We start from the raw sequence: 27216 nt of genomic DNA, 5'->3' as shown, positions 1-27216 counted from the left end.
AGCAGCAACAGAGAAGGCTCTATCCCCTCTGAGCCTCCGACTAGACCTCGGTACCTCCAGGAGCAGCTGACCAGCTGACCTGAGGGACCGGGCAGGAGTGTATGGGTGGAGCAGCTCAGAGAGGTAAGGCGGGGCGAGCCCATTCAGAGATTTAAAAACATTTAAAATCATATGTTGATAGAATGGAGCGGCTGGGCTTGTATACTCTGGAATTTAGGAGGAGAGGGTATCTTATTGAAACATATAAGATTATTAAGGGTTTGGGCGTGCTAGATGCAGGAAACATGGTCCCGATGTGGGGGGGGGGGGGGGGGGTTTCAGAACCAGGGGCCACAATTTAAGAATAAGGGGTAGCCATTTAGAAAGTAGATGAGGAAAAACTTTTTCACACAGAGGGTTGTAAATCTGAGGAATTCTCTACCTCGGGACGACAGATGGCGCAATGGGCTAAGTGTTCGGCTGGCGACCGGAAGGTAGCCGGTTCGAATCCCGCTTGGAGTGCACCCCGTTGTGTCCTTGGGCAAGACACTTCACCCACCTTTGCCTGCGTGTGAATGTGTGTGAGTGATTGGTGGTGGTCGGAGGGGCCGTAGGCGCAGATTAGCAGCCACGCTTCCGTCAGTCTGCCCCAGGGCAGCTGTGGCTACAGAAGTAGCTCACCACCACCGAGTGTGACTGAGGAGTGGATGAATAATGCGATGTAAAGCGCCTTGAGTATCTAGAAAGGCGCTATATAAATTCCCATCCATTACATTATTATTACCTCAGAAGGCAGTGGAGGCCAATTCTCTGGATGCTTTCAAGAGAGAGAGTTAGATAGAGCTCTTGAAGATAGAGGAGTCAGGGGATATGGGGAAAAGGCAGGAACGGGGTACTGATTATGGATGATAAGCCATGATTACAGTGAATGGCGGTGCTGGCTCGAAGGGCCGAATGGCCCACTCCTGCATCTATTGTCTATAACACTAGCCACATTTTCCCATCTCCACCTCTTTCCGTCTTCCGCAGAGACAGTTCCCTCCGCAACTCCCTGGCAAACGCATCACTTCACACCCAAACCACCCCCGCCCCAGGCACCTTCCCCTGCAACCGCAGAAGATGCAACACCTGTCCCTATACCTCCTCCATCGCCTCTGTCACGGAACCACAACAGTCCTTTCAGGTTATTCAGAGGTTCACTTGCACCTCCTCCAACCTCATCTACTGTATCCGTTGTTCGAGATGTGGACTCTTATACATCGGCGAGACCAAACGCAGACTGGGTGCTCAGCCCGCATGAACCAACCTGATCTCCCTGTTTCTGGACACTTTAGTTCTCCTTCCCATTCCTACAGACCTTTCAGTCCTAGGTCTCCTCCATTGTCAGAGTGAGGCTAAACGCAAATTGGAGGAACAGCATCTCGTATTTTGCTTGGGCATCTTACAGCCCAGTCATATGAAAATTGATTTCTCTCACTTCAGGCAGCCCCGGCATTCCCTCGCTCTCTATCCCTCCAACCAAAGTTGCACTAGCTTCTCATTTTCACCCGACAAACAGCTTACAATGGCCAGTTTCCTTTATCATCATTACTTTTGTGCATATCTTTCATTCAATGTTCTTTTCCTCTCCAAATCACCATCTCTATCTCTCGTTTCCCTTATCCCTAACCAGTCTGAAGAAGGGTCTCGACCCCGAAACGTCACCCATTCCTTCTCTCCAGAGATGCTGCCTGTCCCGCTGAGTTACTCCATCTTTTTGTGTCTATCTTCTGAACAAACTAATCTTCAATAATGAAGAATTTCACCTCTAAGCATTGTGTTGCTTCCTGGTCACTTTCCCCTGCCTTTACTCTTTCCGTTTACTTTCCCTCACTCACACCCCACTTCCTCTTGCTTTCCTGACCTCATGGTTCTCACTTCCTCCTCTTCTCACTTCCTTTGCCCAAATGTTATCTTTCTTCTCCCCCCCCCCCCCTGTCATCTTACTCTTCATATTCTCCTCTCTTTGATTCTTCTTTCCCTCTTTACATGCTTCTCTATCCATCTGCCTTCCCCCGTGTTTGATGAATAAATCAATCAGCCTCTGTTGCTGTGATAACACATGACAGTGACCAAAAGTTAACCAATGGGAAAAGAACATGGTGGGCGGTGTTAAATTCATGATCAGTGATCGATTAGTTAGGTGATAACTTTATCGATAGCATTCTTAAGTTATTTTCTGAATGCACATGTTAATATTGATGGATGCATGCTGATAAATTGTTCATTATTTGACCAGGAAATAGAGAGTTGGAGTATCATCTTATTTTCTACAGGGCATTCCAAGAAGACTATTGAAACCTATTGTTGTTTGGATTGCCCATTTCAGTGCATTGCCATCCGACATTGCTATGGATTATACGAAAGACATTCTGAAGTCTGAAGAAGGGTCTCGACCCGAAACACCACTCTTCTCTCCAGAGATGCTGCCTGTCCTGCTGAGTTACTCCTACTGAGCTTTTTGTGTCTATCTTAGGTTTAAACCAGCATCAGCAGTTCCTTCCTATACATAAGTAAGACATTGTTCTCCTCCTTGATTAGTTGCTCTCAGGTTGTGACCTATCGATGCTGTTTGAGATCAGCTTTCTCAGAACAAACCAGGACTTGCCGAGCAATGGGAAGATTTCCTCCTCTGTTGAATATGCCACAAATACAAACTCATTAGGATTTCTATGTGACTCTGTACTACCATATTCTGTGTTACTTTCCAAAATTCCTATTTAATGTTTGATATCTTTTACATTTTAACAGGTTCAAATTATAAATATACAACCAAAGGTACATCCTAATGATGTGGAATGGGGTATGTTATGGGGTATGGAAGAGACCCTGGTGAGAGCCTCATCTATAGTAGGGGAGGGGAACCCCCGTTCCCTGAAGAATGATGACATTTCCGATGCCCTGGTGTGAAACACCTCATCCTGGGAGCAGATGCGGCGTAGACGGCCATCCCCCCACTCGTAGTAACTCTGCTCTCTCTCCCCATCCCCCCCACTCGCAACAAGGGCAGAGTCCTCACCTTTCACCCCACTAGCCGTCACATACAACAAATAGTCCTCCGTCATTTTCGCCAACATGACCCCACCACTCGCCACATCTTCCCATCTCCCTCTCTGTCTGCTTTCCACAAAGACCGCTCCCTCCGCAACTCCCTGGTCAATTCTTCCCTTCCCTCCCGCACCACCCCCTCCCCAGGCACTTTCCCTTGCAACCGCAAGAGGTGCTACACCTGTCGCTTTACCTCCCCCCTCAACTCCATTCAAGGACCCAAGCAGTCGTTCCAGGTGCGACAGAGGTTCACCTGCATCTCCTCCAACCTCATCTATTGCATCCGCTGCTCTAGATGTCAGCTGATCTACATCGGTGAGACTAAGCGTAGGCTTGGCAATCGTTTTAGCCGAACGTCTCCGCTCGGTCCGCATTAATCAACCTGATCTCCCTGTGGCTCAGCACTTCAACTCCCCCTCCCATTCCGAATCCGACCTCTCTGTCCTGGGCCTCCTCCATGGCCACAGTGAGCACCACCGGAAATTGGAGGAGCAACACCTCATATTCCGCTTGGGCAGTCTGCACCCTAGTGGCATAAACATTGAATTCACCAATTTCCGTTAGCATTTGCTGTCTCCTCCCCTTCTCAGCTCTCCCTCAGACCTCGGACTCCTCCTCTTCCTTTTTCCTTTCTTCTCCCCATTCCCCCCCCCACCCTACATCTGAAAAAGTCTGAAGAAGGATTTCGGCCCGAAATGTTACCTATTTCCATCGTTCCATAGATGCTGCTGCACCCGCTGAGTTTCTCCAGCACTTTTGTCTACCATAAAACAAATAATGCTAGATATACTCATTGGGTCAGACAGCATCTGTGGGGAGGAAAAAAATCAGGTGGATGGTTAACAACATAAAACATTTTTACTTTCCACAGATGCCACAAAAAAGTTTGTAGATGGCACAGCTTGTAAAGCCACCTCCTCACAGTGTCACAGGCCTGGGTTCAGTCTTGACCTTGAATGCTGTCTGTGTGGAGTTTGCATGTGGCGCACCCCCGGGCACTGCGGTTTCATCCCCACATCACAACGAAGTGCGAGTGAATTGGTTAATTTGCCATTATAAAGTGTAGGTGAATGGGAGAATCTGAGGTAAGGGGAATTGATAAGAATGGGAGAAGAATATAAAAAATGGATTAATACACATTAGTGTTAATGGTTAGTGCGGACGGGCTGTAGGCCCGTTTCTGTGCTACATTTCTCTGTTGCCCACTGAGTATTTCCAGCAGTTTGGGGCTTTTCTTTACTAACAGTGCAGTCAAGAGTCCAGAAGGCAGCAAAATCATAAACGATTTTGATCCAAAAAGAAATCGCAACTAGTTGAAAGCAGAATACCATGGGCATTGGCAATCTGAAGTACAACTGATGAATACAATTTATATTCATCACTCCTGGGAGCAGAATTAGGCCATTCGGCCCATCAGGTCTACTCTGCCTTTTCAATCATGGCTGATCTATCTCTCCCTCTCAACCCTATTCTCCTGCCACCTCCCCACAACCCCTGACACCCGGACTAATCAAGAATTGCTGGAATTACCCATCTAAAAGGGCGGTGACTCCGGAAAGGCCACTCGTCGCCGACAAGCAGACTGGGTGCGCTGAGATGTGGCGGGTGGGGCGGCTGCAGAGCGCAGGTGCTCAGCTGACCTGACCTATAAAGCCGTGAGCTCGGCCCCTCCCGGAGCAGTCTGTGAGCGGAGAGAACAGGAGTTGTTGGTCGCTGCTGCTGCTGCTGGTCGTGCTCAGGTACTGGGTGGGGGCAGAGTTGCTGGTGTTCGGGTACTGGGGACAGAGTTACTGGTGTTCGGGTACTGGTAGGAGAGGGGGTACAACGTTGCTTCTCTAGTACTGGGGAGGGAAGCAGAACAAAAGTAGGTGTTCTTGGTCCTCCAAAATCTTCCAAATGGAATTTAAACTGGAGGTATTCTTTAGGCGCTGGGGGCGAAGTGAATGTAGATCATGTTCTACACTCGAGAGAGGAGACAAACCAGGTGTTTTGCTTTTAACTAGCCCTAAACCGAATAGCGTCCAGTGTAATGCTAGGAAGGAATACTTTTGGCGCCTGTCTCTTTGGATGATTCTCTCTCTCTCTCCCCCCGCCACCAGCACATTGTATCCGCGTGTATAATGTTGGGGTGGGAGCAGTCCAGCTTTGTGTGTTGTGTGAGGATACTTCATGCGAAATTAGGTACAATGAAACTCTGGCAACATCAGCTGACGAGGTGTGGTTTGAACACTGTGAACGTTTTTCTTACTTTTGCCCGACTAGTTCGTGTTTTGTTTTTTTAGTTGGGATTGCCACTCCACCTTTTTTAATGCAACATCTCGTCTCGGCTCACTCCTGCAGCATGTGACGGGTGAAGTCGATGGCACCCATTGGGTGTGTCGAGACTGCATCTCGGGTTGTCACTGTGACAAGAGAGTTGGGGAACGCGGAATCTGGACGAGCATTTTTAAGATCAAACCATGTACCCCACCCCCACCCCCCTTGTGTAATACAGAGACGTGATAATTAAATGGGTGTGTTAGTGACGTTGTTTACTGATGCCCCTCGAGTTGTTAACTTGGAATGTTGCATTTCATCTCTTTAAGAATGTCGTGAAACCTGTTGCTCACACCCTGTTTTGGCATCGCCTGCAGCTTCTCTTGAGAAAACCAACCAGTGCAGGGAAAGGGGTGGTGGAATGTTTATCTGCATGTTTACCCTTCATGGTCCACATTGGAAAGGAATGATATGGTCTCCAAAATATCAATATCTTGTCTAATGGCAGTTGTGATTTTATGAACTGGATGATGGTTGAACTGAGCTCCCAGATTTTTTTTTTTGAAGCTTCTTTTTCTGAAGGTGTTAGTGGTTGCTGAAAGTCAAGTCGAGTTTATTCGTCACATACACATACGAGATGTGCAGTGAAATGAAAAGTGACAATGCTCGTGGACTTTGTGGAAAAAAAGACAAACAAACAACCAAACAAACTATAAACACAATCACATATTCTTTTACATATTAATGCAATATTAATACAAAATACAATAACAGAGAGGTCCTGTATCTCTGTTATTGTATTTTACTTTAATGCTAGCTGACCTTTTTCAGGTACCCACTTCTATGTAGAATAGTGGATAATCTGTCACAGGCAATGGTGGTCCAATTCTACATGGCCATCGTAGAGTCTGTTGTCACCTTCTCCATCATGGTCTTGTTTGGCTCAGTCACCAAGCATGACACCTGGAGGCTGCAGCGAATCGTCTGATCAGCAGCGAAGATTATTGGCTGCAACCTTCCCTCCATTGATGAACTGTACAATGCATGGGCCAGGAAGCGAGCGGGCAAGATCATCTCTAATCCCTCTCACCCTGGCTACAAACTCTTTGAATCACTTTCCTCTGGAAGGCGACTCTGGATTGTCAAAGCTTCCACAGCCAGACAAAAACAGTTTTTATCCACGAGTAGTTGCTCGGGGCGGGCGAAGATTAATACAAGTAACTAGCCTAGATGTGACTTTTCTCCTCCCGAGGGTAATTTTTCAAAACTTTATTGCTAACGGATAAAACTACTAAAGATTGACAATGCATGCCAATCTGTGAAGCAGCTACATTTTGGAAGACCAGCCTCTCTGTTTTTGGTTACATTCTTTACTATGATCCTTGCTATAATTGTTTGTAGCAGAAGGAAGGATTCATTTTATTTCTTTTTTTTCCCTAGGCGATTACAAAATGTCTAAAAGTACTGGAGTGAGGGTTGTCCAAGGACTACTCATTTTTGGAAATGTAGTAATCATGGTGAGTTAACTGGGATTTGCATTTGTGTTCATATTACTCGCTTATCAATTGAATAGCACCATAAAAACAAACTTCGCTATGGATCAGATTTTCTACTGACACATTTGCCAATGGTGTGCCTTTGGATTGTACCATTTCTTATGGAATGTAGGCTTCCATTGGCAGATTGATTCCAAGTTTGCTGCAAGACCTGGTGTTATATCATCAAGGATCCACACCATCCTCCCCACTCACTCATCTACCTGCTGCCTTCAGGTAGAAGGTACAGGAGCCTGAAATTTGCAACATCCAGGTTCAGGAATAGCTACTTCCCCACGGCCATCGGGCAATTAAACTCAACTCAAAACTCTGAACCTTAATAGCCCATTGCATTTAATCTGATTATTTGTGTATGTGTATATATATATTGTCTTATCTGGGACACATGACTAATAAACTCTTGAATCTTGTTCTGGTGACTAGTCATGTCCCAGGGTGGTGTTTACTGCTATCTCACCATCTGCCAAAGACCAACTGTCTTAGAAATTGCCAATGACTGATACAGTAAGATTTAATTTGTACTTTAGAGTAACCACCTGCATGTACTTGGCTAAATGGGTTCTGTTATTTTATTTAAGCTAAATAGGTTTTAATTTGCTGTTGAAGAAAGACACGACGCTGGAGTAACTCAGCAGGACAAGCAGTACCTCTGGTCCAAGTGGTCTGAAGAAGTTGAAGAGTCCCGAAACGTCCCTCATTCCTTCTCTCCAGAGATGCTGCCTGTCCTGCTGAGTTACTCCACCATTTTGTGTCTAACTTCAGTTTAAACCAGCATCCGCAGTTCCTTCATACACATTTAATTTGCTGTCTGTGCAACAGTTTACTCGGGTCCTAAGTATCTCTGAGACGTGGGCAACTAGATATTGAAGGACATGGTGTTAGTACAGAGAAGCAGCCCTGTGAATAAAGATTGGGGATGAAGGCCTAATTCTGGTACTTGCTACATAAGTACAATTAATGTTGGATCTTCATGCATCATAGCAACCAAGGTGATTATGATGCAAAGCAAAATCCATTAGGCAGTTTAATATTTCACAAGTTCCTTCACATGGAACATCGGTGGAAAATTATTAATACTTCAGATGCCCTTAACCTGAGCAATTTAATTTAATTTTTTTCCTCGGAACCCCCCAATCTACAGTTCAAAAATATTGCTAATTTAAGTGTTGTTCCCAGATTCTGTCAACATTCTCCAGAACAATATTAATATTCCAACATTTCTTTCCCTTTTTAATTTTCTACTAATACTTGAATTTTCTTTCAATCTGAAATTCTGATTTTGGCAAGTGTAGACATCTATCTTGAGGATGTTGCCCGGGCTGGCAGTGGCTGCAATCTGGGTGAAAATTATAATTCCTCTCTCAGATAAGCTTTTTTGACCATGTCATTTGGGGAAGGTGATTTTCTTTTTTGGGCAATGTTGTTTGCTAAATGGGATTCATGCAGTTTATTAATTTGAAACTGTTCTCAGCTTGGTAATGACAACTTTTTCTAATTAACCCTTTACTTGTGTTTTGCAGTTAAGTGGCCTTGCATTGACAGCTGAATGCATCTTCCATGTTTCGGATCAGCATAACCTCTGGCCCTTCCTTGCAGCTGCTGATAATAGTGACATTTTTGCTGCTGCATGGATCGGGCTTTTTGCTGGCTTTTGTCTGTTTTGTCTGAGCATTGTTGGTATATTTGGAATCATGAAATCGGCCAAGAAAGTTATTTTGACAGTAAGTTTAAACTCCGCTTAAGTTTGCCTTTGCTTTTATAATGTGGTACGCTGTCCCACGTGAAAGAAACGAGTCTGGACGGTAACTAAAACAACATACTTTTTTGGAAATTCTACTGGTTTTGTTTTTAATTTTAAAAAAATTGCCTAGTTTATAAATTGTTCAAATTGAAGAATTATTTTCTAATTGCGGAAGATAATAGTTGCATTCCAGATAAATTAAGTCTCTTGCATTTCTTCCTCGGTGATGAATTCAATTAAACGTCAATTAAACACCCGCATACTATTTGGGTAATGAAAATGCCACGAGATGGCTTAAAGGTCCCCAGAATTCCCAATTATGTCGAAGTGCTACTCCACTGGCTAATCAACGGCAATTCTGTTGACCAGGAAACATTCAGGAAATTGAGTACCAAATAATAGGTTAAGAAGGTTCAACTGCTGGGTATAAATGCAGGAGTAGCAAGATGGATTCAACAGTGGCTGAATGGGAGATGCCAGAGGGTAATGGTGGATGGCTGTTTGTCGGGTTGGAGGCAGGTGACTAGTGGGGTGCCTCAGGGATCTGTGTTGGGTCCTTTATTGTTTGTCATGTACATCAATGATCTGGATGAAGGTGTGGTAAATTGGATTAGTAAGTATGCAGATGATACCAAGATAGGGGGTGTTGTGGATAATGAAGAGGTTTTCCAAAGTCTACAGAGTGATTTAGGCCATTTGGAAGAGTGGGCTGAAAGATGGCAGATTGAGTTTAATGCTGATAAATGTGAGGTGCTACACCTTGGCAGGACAAATCAAAATAGGACGTACATGGTAAATGGTAGGGAATTGAAGAATGCAGTTGAACAGAGGAATCTGGGAATAACTGCATAATTCTTGAAGGTGGAATCTCATATAGACCGGGTGGTAAAGAAAGCTTTTGGTATGCTAACCTTTATAAATCAGAGCATTGAGTATAGAAGCTGGGATGTAATGTTAAAATTGTACAAGGCATTGGTGAGACCAAATCTGGAGTATGGTGTACAATTTTGGTCGCCCAATTATAGGAAGGATGTCAACAAAATAGAGAGAGTACCGAGGAGATTTACTAGAATGTTGCCTGGGTTTCAACAACTAAGTTACAGGGAAAGATTGAACAAGTTAGGTCTTTATTCTTTGGAGCGCAGAAGGTTAAGGGGGGACTTGATAGAGGTCTTTAAAATGATGAGAGGGATAGACAGAGTTGATGTGGACAAGCTTTTCCCTTTGATAATATGGAAGATTCAAACAAGAGGACATGACTTCAGAATTAAGGGACAGAAGTTTAGGTGTAACACGAGGGGGAACTTCTTTACTCAGAGTGGTAATGGTGTGGAATGAGCTTCCAGTGGAAGTGGTGGAGGCCGGTTTGTTGGTATTTAAAAATTGGATAGGCATATGGATGAGAAGGGAATGGAGGGTTATGTTATGAGTGCAGGCAGTTGGGGCTAAGGGAAAATAATTGTTCGGCATGGACTTGTAGGGCCGAGATGGCCTGTTTCCGTGCTGTAATTGGTATATGGTTCAGTATTTATTACTGTGTAACCACTGTGCTTAATTAATATTTGTTCTGTTTCAGTACCTAATATTGATGCTAATTGTCTACATATTTGAAGTTGCCTCTTGTATCACAGCTGCAACACAAAGAGACTTTGTAAGTAATCGCTCAAGGGTTCATACCATTATCATTAGTAAATAAGAATTTGACTTTATGATGCAGTTCTGTCTGACGTGTAGCATATTCCACCCAATGTGTTTTAATTTTATATAATTTGCAATATGTTGAATATTCTGTGGGAGTTACAATGCTGTGATAATGGCACATTGAGTATCAATAAGATTTACTCTTGCCATGTATTTAAAAAAACCCCACGAATGGGCAGCAATGAATCTAAAGTGAGGCTCTATAACTTATTCACTATAAAATAGTAGCAACTGAAAAGCACAATGCTGGCGAAGTCTGACAAATAGAGAGCTTCTAGGAAAATAATATTCAATTTGCACACCCTTCCAGAAACTTGTATGTGGTATCCTGTGGTGTGATTTTAAAGGTTGTTTAACTCTGATTATTGACAATAAATCAATCCACCCTTGCTGCAATATATAGATGTCTCCATTCGAATCTTTTCATAAATCCATTTCAGTTCCATCTATGGCTTAACACAACTCATTGCTTTTATTTATACATCTTAAATTATCAATTGCTAAATTAAATAAGTTTTCAAACCTTGAATGAAAGAAACTATTGAAATTTTCTTCAGTGTCTAAATTAAGTTAACATTGAAGAGTTAAACCACTCTTCAGACGTCAAATATTGTTGTTGCCTTTTTGGTTAAGAATTATTCTTGGATTAGATAGGAGGGGAAGAACATTATTTTAGATTTGGATATGTAATTTTTAATTATTAATTGGAATATGTAATGTAATCCATTTGTTTTCCCATAGTTTGTTCCGAATTTCTTCCTCAAACAAATGTTGCAGTTGTATGGTAATCCAAACCCACTGACTGAAGCTGAAATCAGAAACACTTTCGGCGTTACAAATGCTTGGAATCGCGTCATGCCTGATGTAAGTAAACGGGAGAGGTGGCAAGATTACTAATGGAGTAGCTATTTAAGTGCTGCTTTCGTGGAGTAATTGAAGCACTGAGGATAGCAGTTCACAGAGCTGTGCTATGGAGTAATTGAGCATGGAAATAGGCTTTGATCTGACTCGTCTATGCTGATCAAAAATGCTTATCTATGCTAGTCCCATTTGTTTGCATTTGGCCCATACCTTTCTAAACCTTTTCTATTCATGTACATGTCCAAAAGCATTTAAAATGTTTTGTATCTGCCTCCACCTCTTCCTCTGGCAGACTGTTCCATAAACTCACTGCTTCCTGTGTGGAAAAAGTTGCCCCTCTGGCTCCTATTAATTTTTTCCACACCTTTAACCTATGCCTCATGGTTCTTGACTCGCCTACCCTGGGAAAAAGATTGTTCCATAATCATATCTATTCCGCTTAGATTTTATACATCTCTATATGATCGCCCTTTATATTCTGCACTCCAACGAATAAAGTTCTAACCAGCCCAACCTATCCCCATAATGCATCCCTTGAGTCCTGGTGACGCCCTTAATTTTTTTTTCTGCACCATTTACAGTTTAATTGCATCTTTCCAAAAGCAGAGTGAACAAAACTGAACACATTACTCCAAGCACTGCTGCACCTATGTCTTGTACAATTGTAACATAATTCTCAACTGCTATACTCATTTCCCTGATTGATGAAAGGCCATGTCCCAAAAGTGTCCTTTACCACCCTGTCTACCTGTGGTGCCACTTTTGAGGAACTACTTTTACTCCTAACTCCTCCTGTTCTACAACAAACCATTGGGCCCTACTGTTTGCTGTGAAGGTCCTGGCCTGGTTTGTCACCTGCAAACTTACTAACCATGCCTTGTGCATTCTCATCCCAATTGTTAGAGATGACAAACAACAATGGGCCTAGCACCAATCACTGGAATGCCACAAGTCATGGGACTCCAGTCCAAAAATAAAATCTACCATCACCCTGTTGTGCTTGCTGTCAAATCAATTCTGTATCCAATTAGCTAACTCTGCTTGGATTGCATATGACTTGACATTCCAGAGCAGCTGATCATGCCCAACCTTATCGAAGGCTTTGCTGAAGTCCATGTAGACTCTGTCTGCCCTCATCAATCTTACTTGCTTCCAAAAAAGCAAGTCTAATTCATGAGACAATCTGCAAAGCACAAAACTGCTGCCTATCCCTAATCAACCTCTTTCCCAATGCTTGTTTATCTTGTTCTTTTGAATCCCCTCTGTAACTTACTTATTGCAGGTGTTAGACTTGCTGGTCTATACTTCCTAGGTTTGTTCACATCCCTTAAATAAAGTTGAAGTTATAGTCACTCCAGTCTTCAGCCACTTCTTGCTACCAATGATACATACCTGTATATCTCAGCCAGAATTCCTACTATTTCTCAGAGTTCTTGGCTATAGTCCTGAGATTTATCTAGCTTCTTATTTTAGGGCATCCAGCACCTCTACTGTAATGTGGATATTCCCAAATACCTTCTGCAAGTTCACTGGTCTTTGTGTCTTTTTCTGTGGTAAAATCAGGTGAAATATTCACTGTGATCCTCACCCTGAGGCTTCACAAAAAATGTCCGATTTGGTCCGTGAGGGGGCTTATTCACTCTGTTATTTTTTTCCCTTAATATACTTAAAATATCTTTGGCCGAGAAGATTAAGGAGAATCCAAAGCTACCCGTGCCCTATTTGGGTCTTTCGACTTCCTAAAGTAGGGTCCTGCATTCCCCATACTTGTTGGGATTCACATAATCCCAACAGCCTTTATCAGACCCCTGCCACTTTTCTAACCGTTACCTCTATCACTAGACATCCAGCATTCCTTACTCTTGCTAGCTTTGCCCTTCACTGGAACAGGATGTGGTTTCAATGAAGATTTGGGGAATTTAGCTAAATGGGCAACCATTGTAGTGCTGGCCAGGATTTAAATGGTTTTCTCTTAACAATACATGGAAACAAAGTGACGCATCTCATTTCTTACAGAACGACTGTTGTGGTGTAAATGGACCTCGGGACTGGGTTCAACATAACTCTGCATTCAGAGTAGCCAATTCCGATTCTCGGTTCCCCTGGCCTCGACAGTGTTGTACCACGGACCAATTTGGCCGAATGCTAAATGTAACTGGCTGCAAACTTGGTATTCCTGGCTATGTTTATGAACAGGTAAACGTGTAAATGTAAATTATTTATTTTCTGAGAATTTTATTTGAGGTATTAAATGAGTGCGAAGTACAATTGGGAATATTCTGATCTTGGGCAGTCTTCAGTGGAAGATGATTTGCTTGAACACTGAGTTGATTGGATATTCGCTAAGCTTGGATGGTCATAACACACCAGCCACTAGTCATGTCACAAGGCTTCCCCATTAGTATTCAGGTTTACTGTTGGAGAACAGGCTCTATTGCTTGGGCACAAAAGGTTACACTTTCTGACCCCTCTTCCTCACCACCTCTACTCCAGTCCTCTGCTTTCTCCAGTCTTGTTTTCTACCACCTTATCCTCATCCATCTGCCTTCTCCCTCAACTTCCCTCTTGCCTGCAAACTTTCCAAAGGCATGACCATCTTCATTTTCCCTAGTCATCATAATTTGGCCTAGTTTGAGAACCTCTATCTTCAGCTGATAGAACACCATTGGTTACCCTATCAAGAAATTATTTATAGGCAGTTAGAATGTCAACATGGATTTTAGAGGCAGATAAACCGAGCACAATCTTGATAATAGAATGCACTGGTATTTTGAAGGTGAGGTCACACTTCATGCACAAGTGTACAAGAACTTTGAGTGGACCTCTCCTGTGATGGAAGGTTATTTGCACTTTTGAGTGCATGGGAACAAAGTCTGTAATACATGATTTGTTGTGGGGAAATGTAATCTTGACTGTCACTGGTATACTATTCTCCAATAAATAAGTGTGTGTGTGTGCGCAATGTAGTTGACTCAAAAAAGAAATGACAATGTTAACAACTTTTCCCCTATTTGGAGAGGGGGGGGGGGGGGTTGATTCTTACACAACGTATATTCACAGGCTTGAAAAGCAATCATGCATGTCGGCTATCTAATCAGAAATATTGGGGGAGAATGAGTAAATGCCAAGTGGAAACTACTTTTGATAATCATTTCAGTAAGACAAAGTAAATGGTATTCTGATTTCTGCTGGTATCAGTTGGTATCAACTACTATAAAGATGAAAATCCTTTTTTGGAAATGCATACAAAAATACCAAAATTGTTTATTTGGCTTTGGGTTGCTCAAAGCGATAACTAAACAAAGGGGAGTGAGTGCCAGCAGCAAATCCAAAATTGTAGCCAAACAGGCCTGTGTGGCATTTCCCCTGTTGACAACGTTTGCTACTGTGCAGCCAAAAAGATCTCGTGATGCAATAACATACCTCTAACCTCCTTATTCTCTATTAATGAAATGCATGTTTGACTAAATTAATGTAGAGTAAACAATATTGATTTGTAATGTTTTTAGGGTTGCTTTGATTTCATCGCTGGACCTATGGATAGACATGTTTGGGGTGTAGCATGGTTTGGATTTGCCATTCTTTGTTGGACAGTAAGTCTTTATCTTTAATGCTTTATTCTCTACTGTATGTGCATGCAGTCCATAGAAACATCAATTTTCAAGTGGCGTGAAATCTATTCCCTACTTCCCAGTCCTGCTTCCAACATTAATTTAAACTGACTGCTTCAACCTGTGTTATTGAGCTTACAAATTGCTGCTGTAGAAAACATCAATTGGTTCAGCTTTTAACGCAATTCCACTGCCTCCCAAGAATGACTTGACAAATGCTCAGTTGGTAGGATTAGGTCGAGATTCTGTTCCTGTCTATAATACCAATCTACAAAATGGAGTACAATAATTGAGTATGGGAGTGGAGGTTATGATTTGTGCTTTTAGTCTCCATATGTACTTTAGGGATCATTCCATTTGCACAAACTAGAGGGATGAGTGGGAATGGTTCTCCCTGGTGTTCTGCTAAAGCTTCATATCACTGGTAATTGTACTTTAATTTGATTAACGAGTTTGAAATAATTGTGGAATAACATGCTGACATTTTCTTGTTTCAGTTCTTTGTCCTTGTTGGAACAATGTACTACTATGCTATACTGGATAATTGAATCACATTGTTGGACTTGCATCAGAATGGAGTTCAATGATTTCCAGCTGTCTACCACATGGCAATACTGAGGGGAGCACACTTGAACTGCACCGATGATGTATTGGGAATTGTAACCGTTCTTGTATAAAATGTATTTTACCTCTCCCCTGCATCTTGGCCTGATGAAAGATCTCTTGAAATAATTCTAATTCCCACTTGCATTCTTACCAAGCAATATTGTGGTCCCTTTTCTATGGAATGATGAATTTCGACCCACTTCTCCTCTAACCCTGCCATGAACAAATGATATGTGTTGAAAATTGTATATATCCCACCTATATCTTGCCTATTTGTTAAGAGAAAATGTTTCTGCCATATTTCTGAGTCACAATTGTTATAAAAGGTATCCTTCCTAAATTTATGAGTAGATCTTCCTTTTGTTGCTCCTTGAATGGTGGATTAGAGTTTGTCAACTGGTAACAGTGGACACTGCTTTTCTGAAGGTGTTTTAGAAAGAACTTGCTCCTTGACCATGCCACAAAATCATATTTAACGTTCCTAGCCTTAATTAATCAAAAATTGATCTTGTTTTTTCACGATGCTTTTCACTTTTAAGTAATGGTGGAACTGTATGAACAATAAAGAGTGGCTGAAATTCTGGTGTTTTGGACACAGTGTAAGCTGAATGTAACTGGAGATGTACTTGAGCAGAGAGATAGTAGGTAAATCTAAGTACACATGAAACGGTCTTGGAAAATAAATGCAGGTATATTTGGAGATTGTCTTCGTCTTTCCACCTGTAAACGAATCATGTATTAAGCGTGTAATATACATACATTATAGGGCTTTTGTATCTAATGTATGAAAGCATTAATTTTTAATAAATTATGAATATTCAGAACATGGAGTTGGTTCACACAATTTTAAATTGAGAATAAGAATGATAGAGTACAAAATGACAATGGGCAGTAATCGACTTGCAACCTATTATGCATGAAGCCATAATGGAGCTGAGTGAAGGCTTGTCCTGAATGCTCTGAGGGCAGATTTGAAGGGCAGTGCGGTGGCAAAGCTGGTAGAGCTACTGCCTTGGTGCCACAGATCCCGTTTAATTCAGACCTCGGGTGCGGTCTATGTGGAGTTTGCACAGTCTTCCTATGACTGGAAGGTTTCCTCCCACATATCAAGGCCATGTGGGTTGGTAAGTTAATTGGCCTCTATTGCATTTATTTTGTAGGGAATTGGGGAGATGCAAATCTGGGGGAGTTAGAGATTGGTGTGTGATTGCCAGGTTGGGTTAATTGAGCTGAATGGGCCTATTTATGCGCTGTATGTCTCGATTATTCTCAAACTCTATCTTTAAGCATAGACTGCAATGTGACGCTTAAAATATTGTTGGTTACTAAAATTTAGACAAGCAGAAAATTGTAATGCAACATAGTGTGATTATGCTCTTCCAGAGGCCTTGCTTTGTAAAATCACAGGCTTGGCAAGATGATTGATGCAGTTTCCTGTTGCATTGAGCTGCAGTGAAGGTCATGCCCATTGTCCAATTTGCCAAGTAGCATTTTTGGTTAAGTGATGTGATTAAGGGTGACTGACTTTCCTGTGACAGGAAGACCTGTCTAATTCTTGTCGGTAGATTTGTCTCCCTGTTGATCATGGTTTCAAGCACATGTTCAATGATCTCCCTTCCAGAATAGGCCAAATTTGCGGTTGAAGGTAAGGAGTACTTTCTGTTCTGAGGGCTGGGGCTTCTTAAGGTGGTGTATGGCCAATACAACTTGCTCAAGGGTAGCAATGAAACTTTACTGTATGGTCAGGGGTTCTTAAGGTCATGTCCAGGCAGGTGGAGAAGGTTCTATCTCGTGCCTTGTAAGATGGTGTAAAGTTTTTTGACATAACACCAGATGAGTAATGCCCCTGTCCCACTTTATAAACCTGAACGGAAACCTCTTGAGACTTTGCCCCCCCCCCCCCCAAGGTTTCTGTGCAGTTCCCGGAGGTTTTTGTCAGTCTCCCTACCTGCTTCCACTACCTGCAACCTCTGGCAACCACCTGCTTGCCACAGGATGTCCAGATACTGACAGCTCAGAGTTGCAATACTTATTGCTGGTCTACAACCCAGTCTCCTTCCAGGCTGGTTAGGATCCAGTCATAATTATTTATCATTGAATATCAAGGATAGGTGGTTATAACCATATAACAATTACAGCACTTAAACAGGCTATCTCGGCCCTTCTAGTCTGTGCCGAACACGTATTCTCCCCTAGTCCCATCTACCTGCACTTAGACCATAACCCTCCATTCCTCTCCCGTCCATATAACTATCCAATTTATTTTTAAATGATAAAATCGAACCTGCCTCCACCACCTTCACTGGGAGCTCATTCCGCATAGCCACCACTCTCTGAGTAAAGAAGTTCCCCCTCATGTTACTCCTAAACTTCTGTCCCTTAATTCTCAAGTCATGTCCTCTTGTTTGAATCTTCCCTACTCTCAATGGGGAAAAGCTTATCCATGTCAATTCTGTCTATCCCTCTCATCATTTTAAAGACCTCTATCAAGTCCCCCCCCCCCTTAACCTTCTGTGCTCCAAAGAATAAAGACCTAACTTGTTCAACTTTCTCTGTAACTTAGTTGCTGAAACCCAGGCAACATTCTAGTAAATCTCCTCTGTACTCTCTCTATTTTGTTGACATCCTTCCTATAATTAGGCGACCAAAATTGTACACCATACTCCAGAATTGGCCTCACCAATGCCTTGTACAATTTTAACATTACATCCCAACTTCTGTACTCAATGCTCTGATTTATAAAGGCCAGCACACCAAAAGCTTTCTTTGCCACCCTATCTACATGAGATTCCACCTTCAGGGAACTGTGCACAGTTATTCCCAGATCCCTCTGTTCAACTGCATTCTTCAATTCCCTACCATTTACCATGTACGTCCTATTTTGATTTATCCTGCCAAGATGTAGCACCTCACACTTATCAGCATTAAATTCCATCTGCCATCTTTCAGCCCACTCTTCCAACTGGCATAAATCTCTGTCGACTTTGAAAATCTACTTCATTATCCACAACACCACCTATCTTAGTATCATCTGCATACTTACTAATCCAATTTACCACACCATCTTCCAGATCATTGATGTACATGACAAACAACAGTGGACCCAACACAGATCCCTGTGGCACCCCACTAGTCACTGGCCTCCAACCTGACAAACAACCATCCACCTTTACTCTCTGGCATCTCTCATTCAGCCACTGTTGAATCCATCTTGCTACTCCACCATTAATACCCAACAATTGAACCTTCTTAACCAACCTCCCATGAGGAACCTTGTCAAATGCCTTACTGAAGTCCATATAGACAACATCCACTGTTTACCCACATCAATTTGCCAAGTAACCTCTTCAAAAAATTCAAGAAGATTAGTCAAACATGACCTTCCAGGCACAAATCCATGTTGACTGTTCCTAATCAGACCCTGTTTATCCAGATGCTTATATATATTATCTCTAAGTATCCTTTCCATTAAGTTGCCCACCACTGACATCAAACTAACAGGTCCATAATTGCTAGGTTTACTCTTAGAACCCTTTTTAAACAATGGAACAACATGCGCAGTACGCCAATCCTCCGGCACTATTCCCGTTTCTAATGCCATTTGAAATATTTCTGTCATAGCCTGTTATCTTCTCTTGAAGGTTATTGGCTGGCCCTTGGCATAGATTATATACTACAAACTATACATGAATATTGTCCAAGTCATGGTTCTGTGCAACAGACTGGCCCAATTCATCAATACTGATTATGAAGTGTATCTAATCCCATTGCTCTCCTTTCATATCTGGGTAGCTGTCTAAATACTCTTTAAACCATGTATTTGTATCTGCCTCTTAGTTAAGCTCATACTGGATAACCCCTACCTTGTGTGTGTATGGGGGGGGAATGCTGAAAAACCTCTGTAAATCTTTCTCCCCTCACCTTAAACCTGGGTCTCCAACACTCCAAAGACATATAGGTTTGTAGGTTAATTGGTGGGGTATGGCTGTAAATTGTCCCTAGTGTGTGTAGGATGGTGTTAATGTGCGAGGATCGCAGGTTGGTGTGGAATCGGGCTGAATAGTTTGATTCTATGCTGTATCACTTAAATGAAACTGAACAACAAAGTCGCTTATCTCACCTACATTCCCATCCAAGTCGTATTACAAACAAACAAAGGTCAAAACACCAATCCCTTTGGTACACCAATGGATAGTCAGATTTCCAGTCAGAGAAACGGCCCGCAATCTCCTATCACCAAGCAATTTTGGATCCAGCTTGCCAACACATCCAGTACCCCATATGCTTTAACTTTCTCGACTAGCCTACTATGCAGGACCTTGTCTAAAGCCTTGCCAAAATCTATATGTACCACATATATCCTCTATCAATATTCTTGCTTATCTTTATGTAAAAGTAATTCAATATAAGATTGCATTTTCCCTGCACAAAGCCTTAATCTCCAATTAATCTCTACCTTTCCAAATGAATATAAATCCAGTCCTTTAGAATTATTTTCAGTTAATTTCCCTACTATTATGAGAATCACTGGCCCTTCGTTTGCTGGCTTATTCCTATTGCATTTTTTAATTTAGGGAACAGCATTTTCCATCTTCTGGTATGTCACGTGATGTAAAAACCTGTCAGAACCCCAGAAATCTCATTAGTTTCCCATAACATCCTGGAATAGATCCTGGTGATTTGGGTGCTTTGATGTGCCCATCCCTTTAACACACCCTCCTTGGCACCAAATGCATTCCAGAATATCAGTGTACCCACTACCCTTATCCCCCTGTCCCACTTAGGAAACCTGAACGGAAACCTCTGGGGACTTTGTGCCCCACCCAAGGTTTCCGTGCGGTTCCCGGAGGTTTTTGTCAGTCTCCCTACCTGCTTCCACTACCGGCAACCACCTGCAACCTCCGGGAACCGCACGGAAACCTTGGGTGGGGCGCAAAGTCTCCAGAGGTTTCCGTTCAGGTTTCCTAAGTGGGACGGGGGCATAACTCTTCCTACAGCGTGAATATCGATGAGAACTACTATTTATTTAAAACTTTGCTCTTATTCCTTTGCTCGCTTGTATATTTTCCTATTATTCCTCATGGATATCTACTCTTTCCCAAGTTACCTTGTTTCTAACATATTACAAAAGGTCTGGGGATTTTCCTTAGTCCTGCTTGCCAAATGTTCCCTTTTTAGCCCATCTAACTTGTTCTTTGTAGACTTTTCAGATTGAATCAGTCTGTAGAAGGGTCTCGACCCGAAACGTCGCCTATTTCCTTCGCTCCACAGATGCTGCCTCAACCGCTGAATTTCTCCAGCATTTTTGTCGACCTTCGATTTTCCAGCATCTGCAGTTCCTTCTTAAACAGTGTTCTTTGTGATATCTCTTCCAAACTTCAAAGGAATCATTTGATACCAATTGTCATTCCTGACATAAGCATCCTGTTACCTGACCAAACCTTCCATGTTTGTTATCGTTGTTACTTTTTTGCATATCTTTCATTCATTTGATCTATATCTCTTTACATTTATATCTGTAATTTCCCTTTCTCCCGACTCTCAGTCTGAAGAAGGGTCTCAACCCGAAACGTGGCCTGAAAGTAGTTTATAACATTATGAAGGCATGGATAAGGCAGATAGTCAGGTTCTTTTTCTGCAACTTGGAAATGTCAAATTCTAGCGAGTGAAGGGTGATTTGCAGGTTGTGTTTTTACACAGAGAGTGGTAGATGTTTGGAAAGTGCTGTAGAGTTGGTGGCAGAAGTAGATACAATAGGAGAAGCTGAGTTTCTTCCCAGAGGCAATTCGGACTGTAAACGCCTATAAATGTAAAAAATACATTTTAACATGAACGTCCACCACAGTGACTCCTCCGCATTCCTTACTGTGACGGAAGGCGAAAAAAAAAGGTTCAGCCCTTCTTACACAAGTAGAAACAAGGAACTGCATAAGCTGGTTAATGTACAAAAGGTCACAAATTGCTGGAATAACTCAGCAGGTCAGGCAACATCTCTGGAGAACATGGATAAGTGACGTTTCAGGTCAAAACCCTTCTTCAGACTAATTGTGGGGGTGGGGTGGGGGGTGTGAAGAAAGCTGGAATGGGGGAGAAGAGGGACAACGGTCGACACAGATGAGGGGGATTTTTTTGACAGGCAGGTAGTTGAAACAAAGGTTGGATATAAGAACAATAGTTGCAAGACAGGTTTGAAGATTGTGAAGCTAGGGAGAGGAAAGTAGTGGGGGGGGGGGGGGGGGGGCGGGAGGGGGGGGGGGGGGGGGGGGGGGGGGGGGGGGGGGGGGGGGGGGGGGGGGGGGGGGGGGAGGGGGGGGGGGGGGGGGGTGGGGGGGGGGAGGGGGGATGGAAGAGAAGGAAGGGTTAGTTAAAATTTGAGAATTCAACATCTATACCGTTTGGTCGTAAGCTATTCAAGTGGAATAGAAGGCAGTGGAGGCCAATTCACTGCTTGTTTTCAAGTGAGAGTTGGATTTAGCACTTAGGGCTAAAGGAATCAAGGGATATGGAGAGAAAGCAGGAACAGGGTACTGATTTTGGAGAAGGGTTTCGACCCGAAACATTGCCTATTTCCTTCGCTCCATAGATGCTGCCTCACCCACTGAGTTTCTCCAGCATTTTTGACTACCTACTGATTTTGGATGATCAGCCATGATCATATTGAATGGCGGTGCTGGCTCAAAGGGCTGAATGGCCTACTCCTGCACCCATTTTCTAAAATAAGGTGTTGTTCTTCCGTCACACTGACATCACTCTGGCAATGCAAGAGGGTCAGAACAGAAAGGTCATTGTGTGAATCAACAAGAGTTGATGTTCTTGTTGATCCACAAGTTATATAATTAACTTCAGCACCTTGCGTCAAATAGGGGAAGGCTTCTTGTCCCTGTCCAGGCTCTTTGAATGAGCAATGGAATCAGTGCTATTCCTTTGCTTTTTACTTACACTTCTGGTTGGAGATGTATCCCTTTTATACTTTCATGAAGTCTCAGTAAGTCTTATGTCTGTGGAATCAAACTGACATTTAACAAAAGAGGGAGTGGATTCTTTATGGGGTGGGAAATATTGCACAAGTGCAACCTTTTCCAAGAGAAAACCAAAACCTACCAACGTCATGAAATGATGTTAATGCAGAGTTGAATGGGCGTTATCGCCCATTACATTCTCCTCCCTTTGATGTGCTGGAGGATGTGAATAGGAACGCAGTAGATAATTTTAAGCAGTGCAAGGCTTGCCAACATCACACTGACAACCAACTTTATGCTGCTCGACAGGCCAGACTGGTTTGGCAGAAACCATGCAGTGAGCTTGGTTGCTTCATAGCAGCTTCCTCATGCATGGCTTCTTTGGATTACTTGTGTTCCACATAGACCCTGGTCAAACTGGCCGTTGCAGTATGGTATTTTTTTTGCATTTTGTTACTAACAAAAATACATTTTATTTTTATATTGTTACTCATTTATAAATCCATGGTCAGAAAGCAATCTTACTGGACAAAGCATAACATCAATAAATTAATCCAATGAGAATATCTAAGAACTGAAGGCATTAATTTTAACCATTCAGCTGCCAAAAGCATGTTAGCACTACTATTGTGTAGGAAGGAACTGCAGATGCTGATTTACACCGAAGATAGACAAGTAAAATGGATGAAGGAGAGCCAGTGGATGTAGTGTGTCTGGATTTGCAGAAAGCCTTTGATAGGGTCCCACACAGGAGATTAGTGGGTAAAATGAGAGCACATGGTATTGGGGGTAGGGTATTGACATGGATAGAGAATTGGTTGGCAGACAGGAAAGAAAAAGTAGAAATAAAAGGCTCCCTGTGAGAATGGCATGCAATGGCAATCACTACCTTGTGCTTACTACTAATATCTGCAATCTCCTTACATATTTGCTCTTCCAATTCTCGCTCCCCATTTGGTGGTCTATAATACACCCCTATAAGTGTTGCTACCCTTTTCCAATTTCTCAGTTCCACCCAAATAGCCTCCCTAGACGAGCCCTCTAATCTATCCTGCCAAAGCACTGCTGTAATATCTTCCCTGATAAGCAATGCAACACCTCCACCTCTTGCCCCTCCAATTCTATCACACCTGAAGCAACGAAATCCTGGAATATTTAGTTTCCAATCACAGCCCTCCTGCAACCATGTTTCACTGATCGCCACAACATCATACTTCCAGGTGTCAATCCAGGCTCTAAGTTCATCCACCTTTCTTACAATGCTCCTAGCATTAAAATATACACATTTAAGAAACCCACCCTCTCTTATTCTCTGTTTATTGTCTTTTTCTTCTCTCTCCCCTACATTTTGGGTCAGAGTGCTACCATTCTCTGCCTCCTGCCTCACACACTGACTGCTAGCTTTCCCAATGTGAGTCCCTCCCCCCAACCATACTAGCTTAAAGTCTCCCCAGTAGCCTTTGCAAATCTCCCCGCCAGGATATTGGTCCCCCTCGAGTTCAAGTGCAACCCGTCCTTTCTGTACAGGTTGCACCTTCCCCAAAAGAGGTCCCAATGATCCAGAAACTTGAATCCATACCCACTGCACCAGTCCGTCATCCACGCATTTATCCTCCACCTCGCTCCATTCCTACTCTCACTGTCGCGTGGCACAGGCAGTAATCCTGAGATTGTTACCTTTGCAGTCCTTCTCCTTAACTCTCCACCTAACTCCCTAAATTCTTCTTTCAGGACTACTTCTCTTTTCTTACCTATGTCGTTGGTACCTATATGTACCTATATGTACCACAACCTCAGGCTCCTCTCCCTCCCATTTCAGGATTTCTTGGACACGTTCAGGCATATAGAAACATATAAAATTATAAAAGGACAAGCTAGATGCAGGAGAAATGTTCCCAATGTTGGGCGAGTCCAGAACCAGGGGCCACAGTCTTAGAATAAAGGGGCGGCCATTTAAGACTGAGGTGAGAAAAAACGTTTTCACCCAGAGAGTTGTGAATTTGTGGAATTCCCTGCCACAGAGGGCAGTGGAGGCTAAATCACTGGATGGATTTATGAGAGAGTTAGATAGAGCTCTAGGGGCTAGTGGAATCAAGGGATATGGGGAGAAGGCAGGCACGGGTTATTGATTGGGGACGATCAGCCATGATCACAATGAATGGTGGTGCTGGCTCAAAGGGCCGAATGGCCTCCTCCTGCACCTATTTTCTATGTTTCTTTCAAGCTTTTGTATCTTCTGCCCGACAGAAGTGGAGAGAAGAGGGTGACCGGGATTAAAAAGCTTTTTGATTATATTGGCTGCCCTCTTGAGGCAGCGTGATGTGTAGACTCAACAGTGATAAGACAGAATTCCTCCTCATAGGCTCCAAAGCCACACTCAGCAAAATCAATAACCCCACTATCACCATCGACGGCACCACTGTCTCCCCATCTCCCCAGGCCCGCAACCTTGGCGTGATCTTTGATTCCACCCTCTCCCATGAGCCTCACATCCGCCATGTCATTAAAACCTCCTTCTTTCATCTCCGCAACATCGCCAAACTCAGACCCTCTCTCACACCTCCCGCTGCTGAAAGACTCATCCATGCCTTCATCTCCTCCCGACTGGACTATTGCAACTCACTTCTCCTTGGCATCAGCTCCACCTACATCAACCGACTCCAACTGGTCCAGAACGCAGCCGCCCGACTGATTACCCACACCAAATCCTGGCATCACATCACTCCAGTCCTCAAACAACTTCACTGGCTTCCCATCTCCCACCGGATCACCTACAAAATCCTGGTCCTCACCTACAAAGCCCTCCACCATCTGGCCCCCCCCCATATCTCACTGACCTCCTCTCCCCCTACCAACCCTCATGGTCCCTCAGATCCACATCAGCCGGTCTCCTCTCCATCCACAAGTCCAACCTCTGCAGTTTTGGGGACAGAGCCTTCTCCAGGGCAGCTCCCAGGCTCTGGAACTCCCTCCCCCAACTGATCCACAATTCCCTCACCATCTTCCAGTCCCGCCTCAAGACCCATCTCTTCACCTCTGCCTATCCTTAGCCCCACGTCCCCCTCCCTTGTCATATGTGCATTAATTGCTTCACATTGTGTTTTGAATTGAATTCTGTCTTTACTTTGTGTACTAGTCATGTCTATACTATTTATTTCATTCCCCTTACATGTTTTTCCTCTACTTGCTAAATTTTTGTAAGGTGTCCTTGAGACTCTTGAAAGGCGCCCATAAATAAAATTTATTATTATTATTATTATATGGAGTCGATAGTGAGGAGTATGTAATGTTGTTGATCGGAGATGGGGCTCTAACATTATCGGGCATGGCCCATAACTTGCATCCTTCTGTGACCAAGCACAGGCCACATCTGTAGAGAGAGAGAGAGAGAGAGAGAAAAATTATGCTAACGTTTCATGATAATCATCTTTCATCAGAAAGCATCACTTGGAAATGGTTACTTCTGCGTTAAAATCATTGAAATTAAATGAAGGTTGAGTCAATAAAGAAAAAAGTAATGTGTTTTCAGGTGAAGTTTATAGTTTTGGACGATACTATAATAAATATACCAACCTAAAAATTGGCAAGTAGAAATGTTTGTTTTAAATATTGAAGAATTTCTAAGTGGTGATTGTTCATTTGGCTATTTCATTTAAAATGAAGGCTTTGTTGACTTCACCTGACATCAGATTGCAACACTGTAGGCAGTGTCAGGAGATGGGTTTGGCTGCATTCCTCCCATTCCTCTCCAAAAGAAAGGCAACTACTGTTCAATAACACTCAGGGATCTGTTGAATATTCCACAATGTCCTTTCAGTTGATTGTTGAGATACTCGGTCGACTCCATTAAAAATTAAGAAAGGAAAAGAGGGAAAAAAACCAGTGAATGTTGGGAGCCTGAATGCCACATGGAGATTGCTGGAAGCGCACAGTCAGTCATTGAGCAACACTTGCGAAGAGCAAGGAGTTAAACTTATTGGGTGTTACCTGTCGTTGCAACTAGTCCTCCCATCTTCTGTTTAGTTGAGAATTCACAAATTATCTCCACCCTATCCAGCCCACAGTTGTATGATCATGTGCAAACTAATCCTTTACTGGTTCCAGATTCATGGTCCCTCTCTCTTGTTCCACATTCTCTGTGGTTAGATTTCCTCCATACTGTAATAAGATCAATTTGGAGATTAATTGGGCAGTCTCCTCCTTGGTGCCATATACTTCCTTTAGCCTCTCTCTGTCATAATTCCAAATTACGCCTGCTGTTATGATTTTGCACAGCTGGTGATTCATTCCCATGGAAGGTCACGTTCACAGGTTATAGGAGTAGAATTAGGCCATTCGGCCCATCGAGTATACTCCGCCATTCAATCATGGCTGATCTCTGCCTCGTGATCCCATCTTCCTGCCTTCTCCCCATAACCCTAGACACCTGTTCTAATCAAGAATCTATCTAACTGCCTTACAAAATATCCACTGACTTGGCCTCCACAGCCCTCTGTGACTCATAAATTTAACTCAGTGTTTCACTCTTCCCATAAATGTTGTATATTTCCAGCCTTTTCTACCTTAAGCATCTCCATCGCTCTTTCCTCTAATTGTTAATCCTTTACTGGTTCTCAGCAAATTTATGGTTGCTAAGGAAATCAGAGGACATTGAGACCATTGAGAAAGTGGATCAGATATAGGAATCGTAACAATGGTGATCCATTGCTGATTCTATTTCCTATGTTGCTCATTCTGAAATATTCATTAAATTCTTTTTACATTCTTTATACTCCTCAAGCACCTCATTTACTCCATGCTGCCTATAATATTGTAGATCTCTCTCTTTTTCCAAACCAAGTGTCCAATTTCCCTTGAAA

General features: G+C 42.9%; 1 protein-coding gene across 1 annotated transcript; it reads left to right on the top strand.

Annotated features, from left to right (window-relative positions):
* Positions 1–4671: 4671 nt before the first annotated feature.
* Positions 4672–16222, top strand: upk1a (uroplakin 1a). Its single transcript, XM_055644451.1, has 8 exons — positions 4672–4805; positions 6763–6839; positions 8399–8599; positions 10196–10270; positions 11062–11184; positions 13198–13377; positions 14691–14774; positions 15290–16222. The coding sequence occupies exons 2-8, from the start codon at positions 6774–6776 to the stop codon at positions 15338–15340; spliced, it is 780 nt and encodes a 259-aa protein (XP_055500426.1). The 5' UTR covers positions 4672–4805; positions 6763–6773; the 3' UTR covers positions 15341–16222.
* The last annotated feature ends 10994 nt before the right edge of the window (positions 16223–27216 follow it).

The sequence above is a fragment of the Leucoraja erinacea genome, chromosome 13 (assembly GCF_028641065.1).
Source record: "Leucoraja erinacea ecotype New England chromosome 13, Leri_hhj_1, whole genome shotgun sequence".
NCBI classification, from domain to species: Eukaryota; Metazoa; Chordata; class Chondrichthyes; order Rajiformes; family Rajidae; genus Leucoraja; species Leucoraja erinaceus.
The sequence above is the reverse complement of the archived record's forward strand: the minus strand, read 5'-3'. Positions and strand labels throughout refer to the sequence as shown.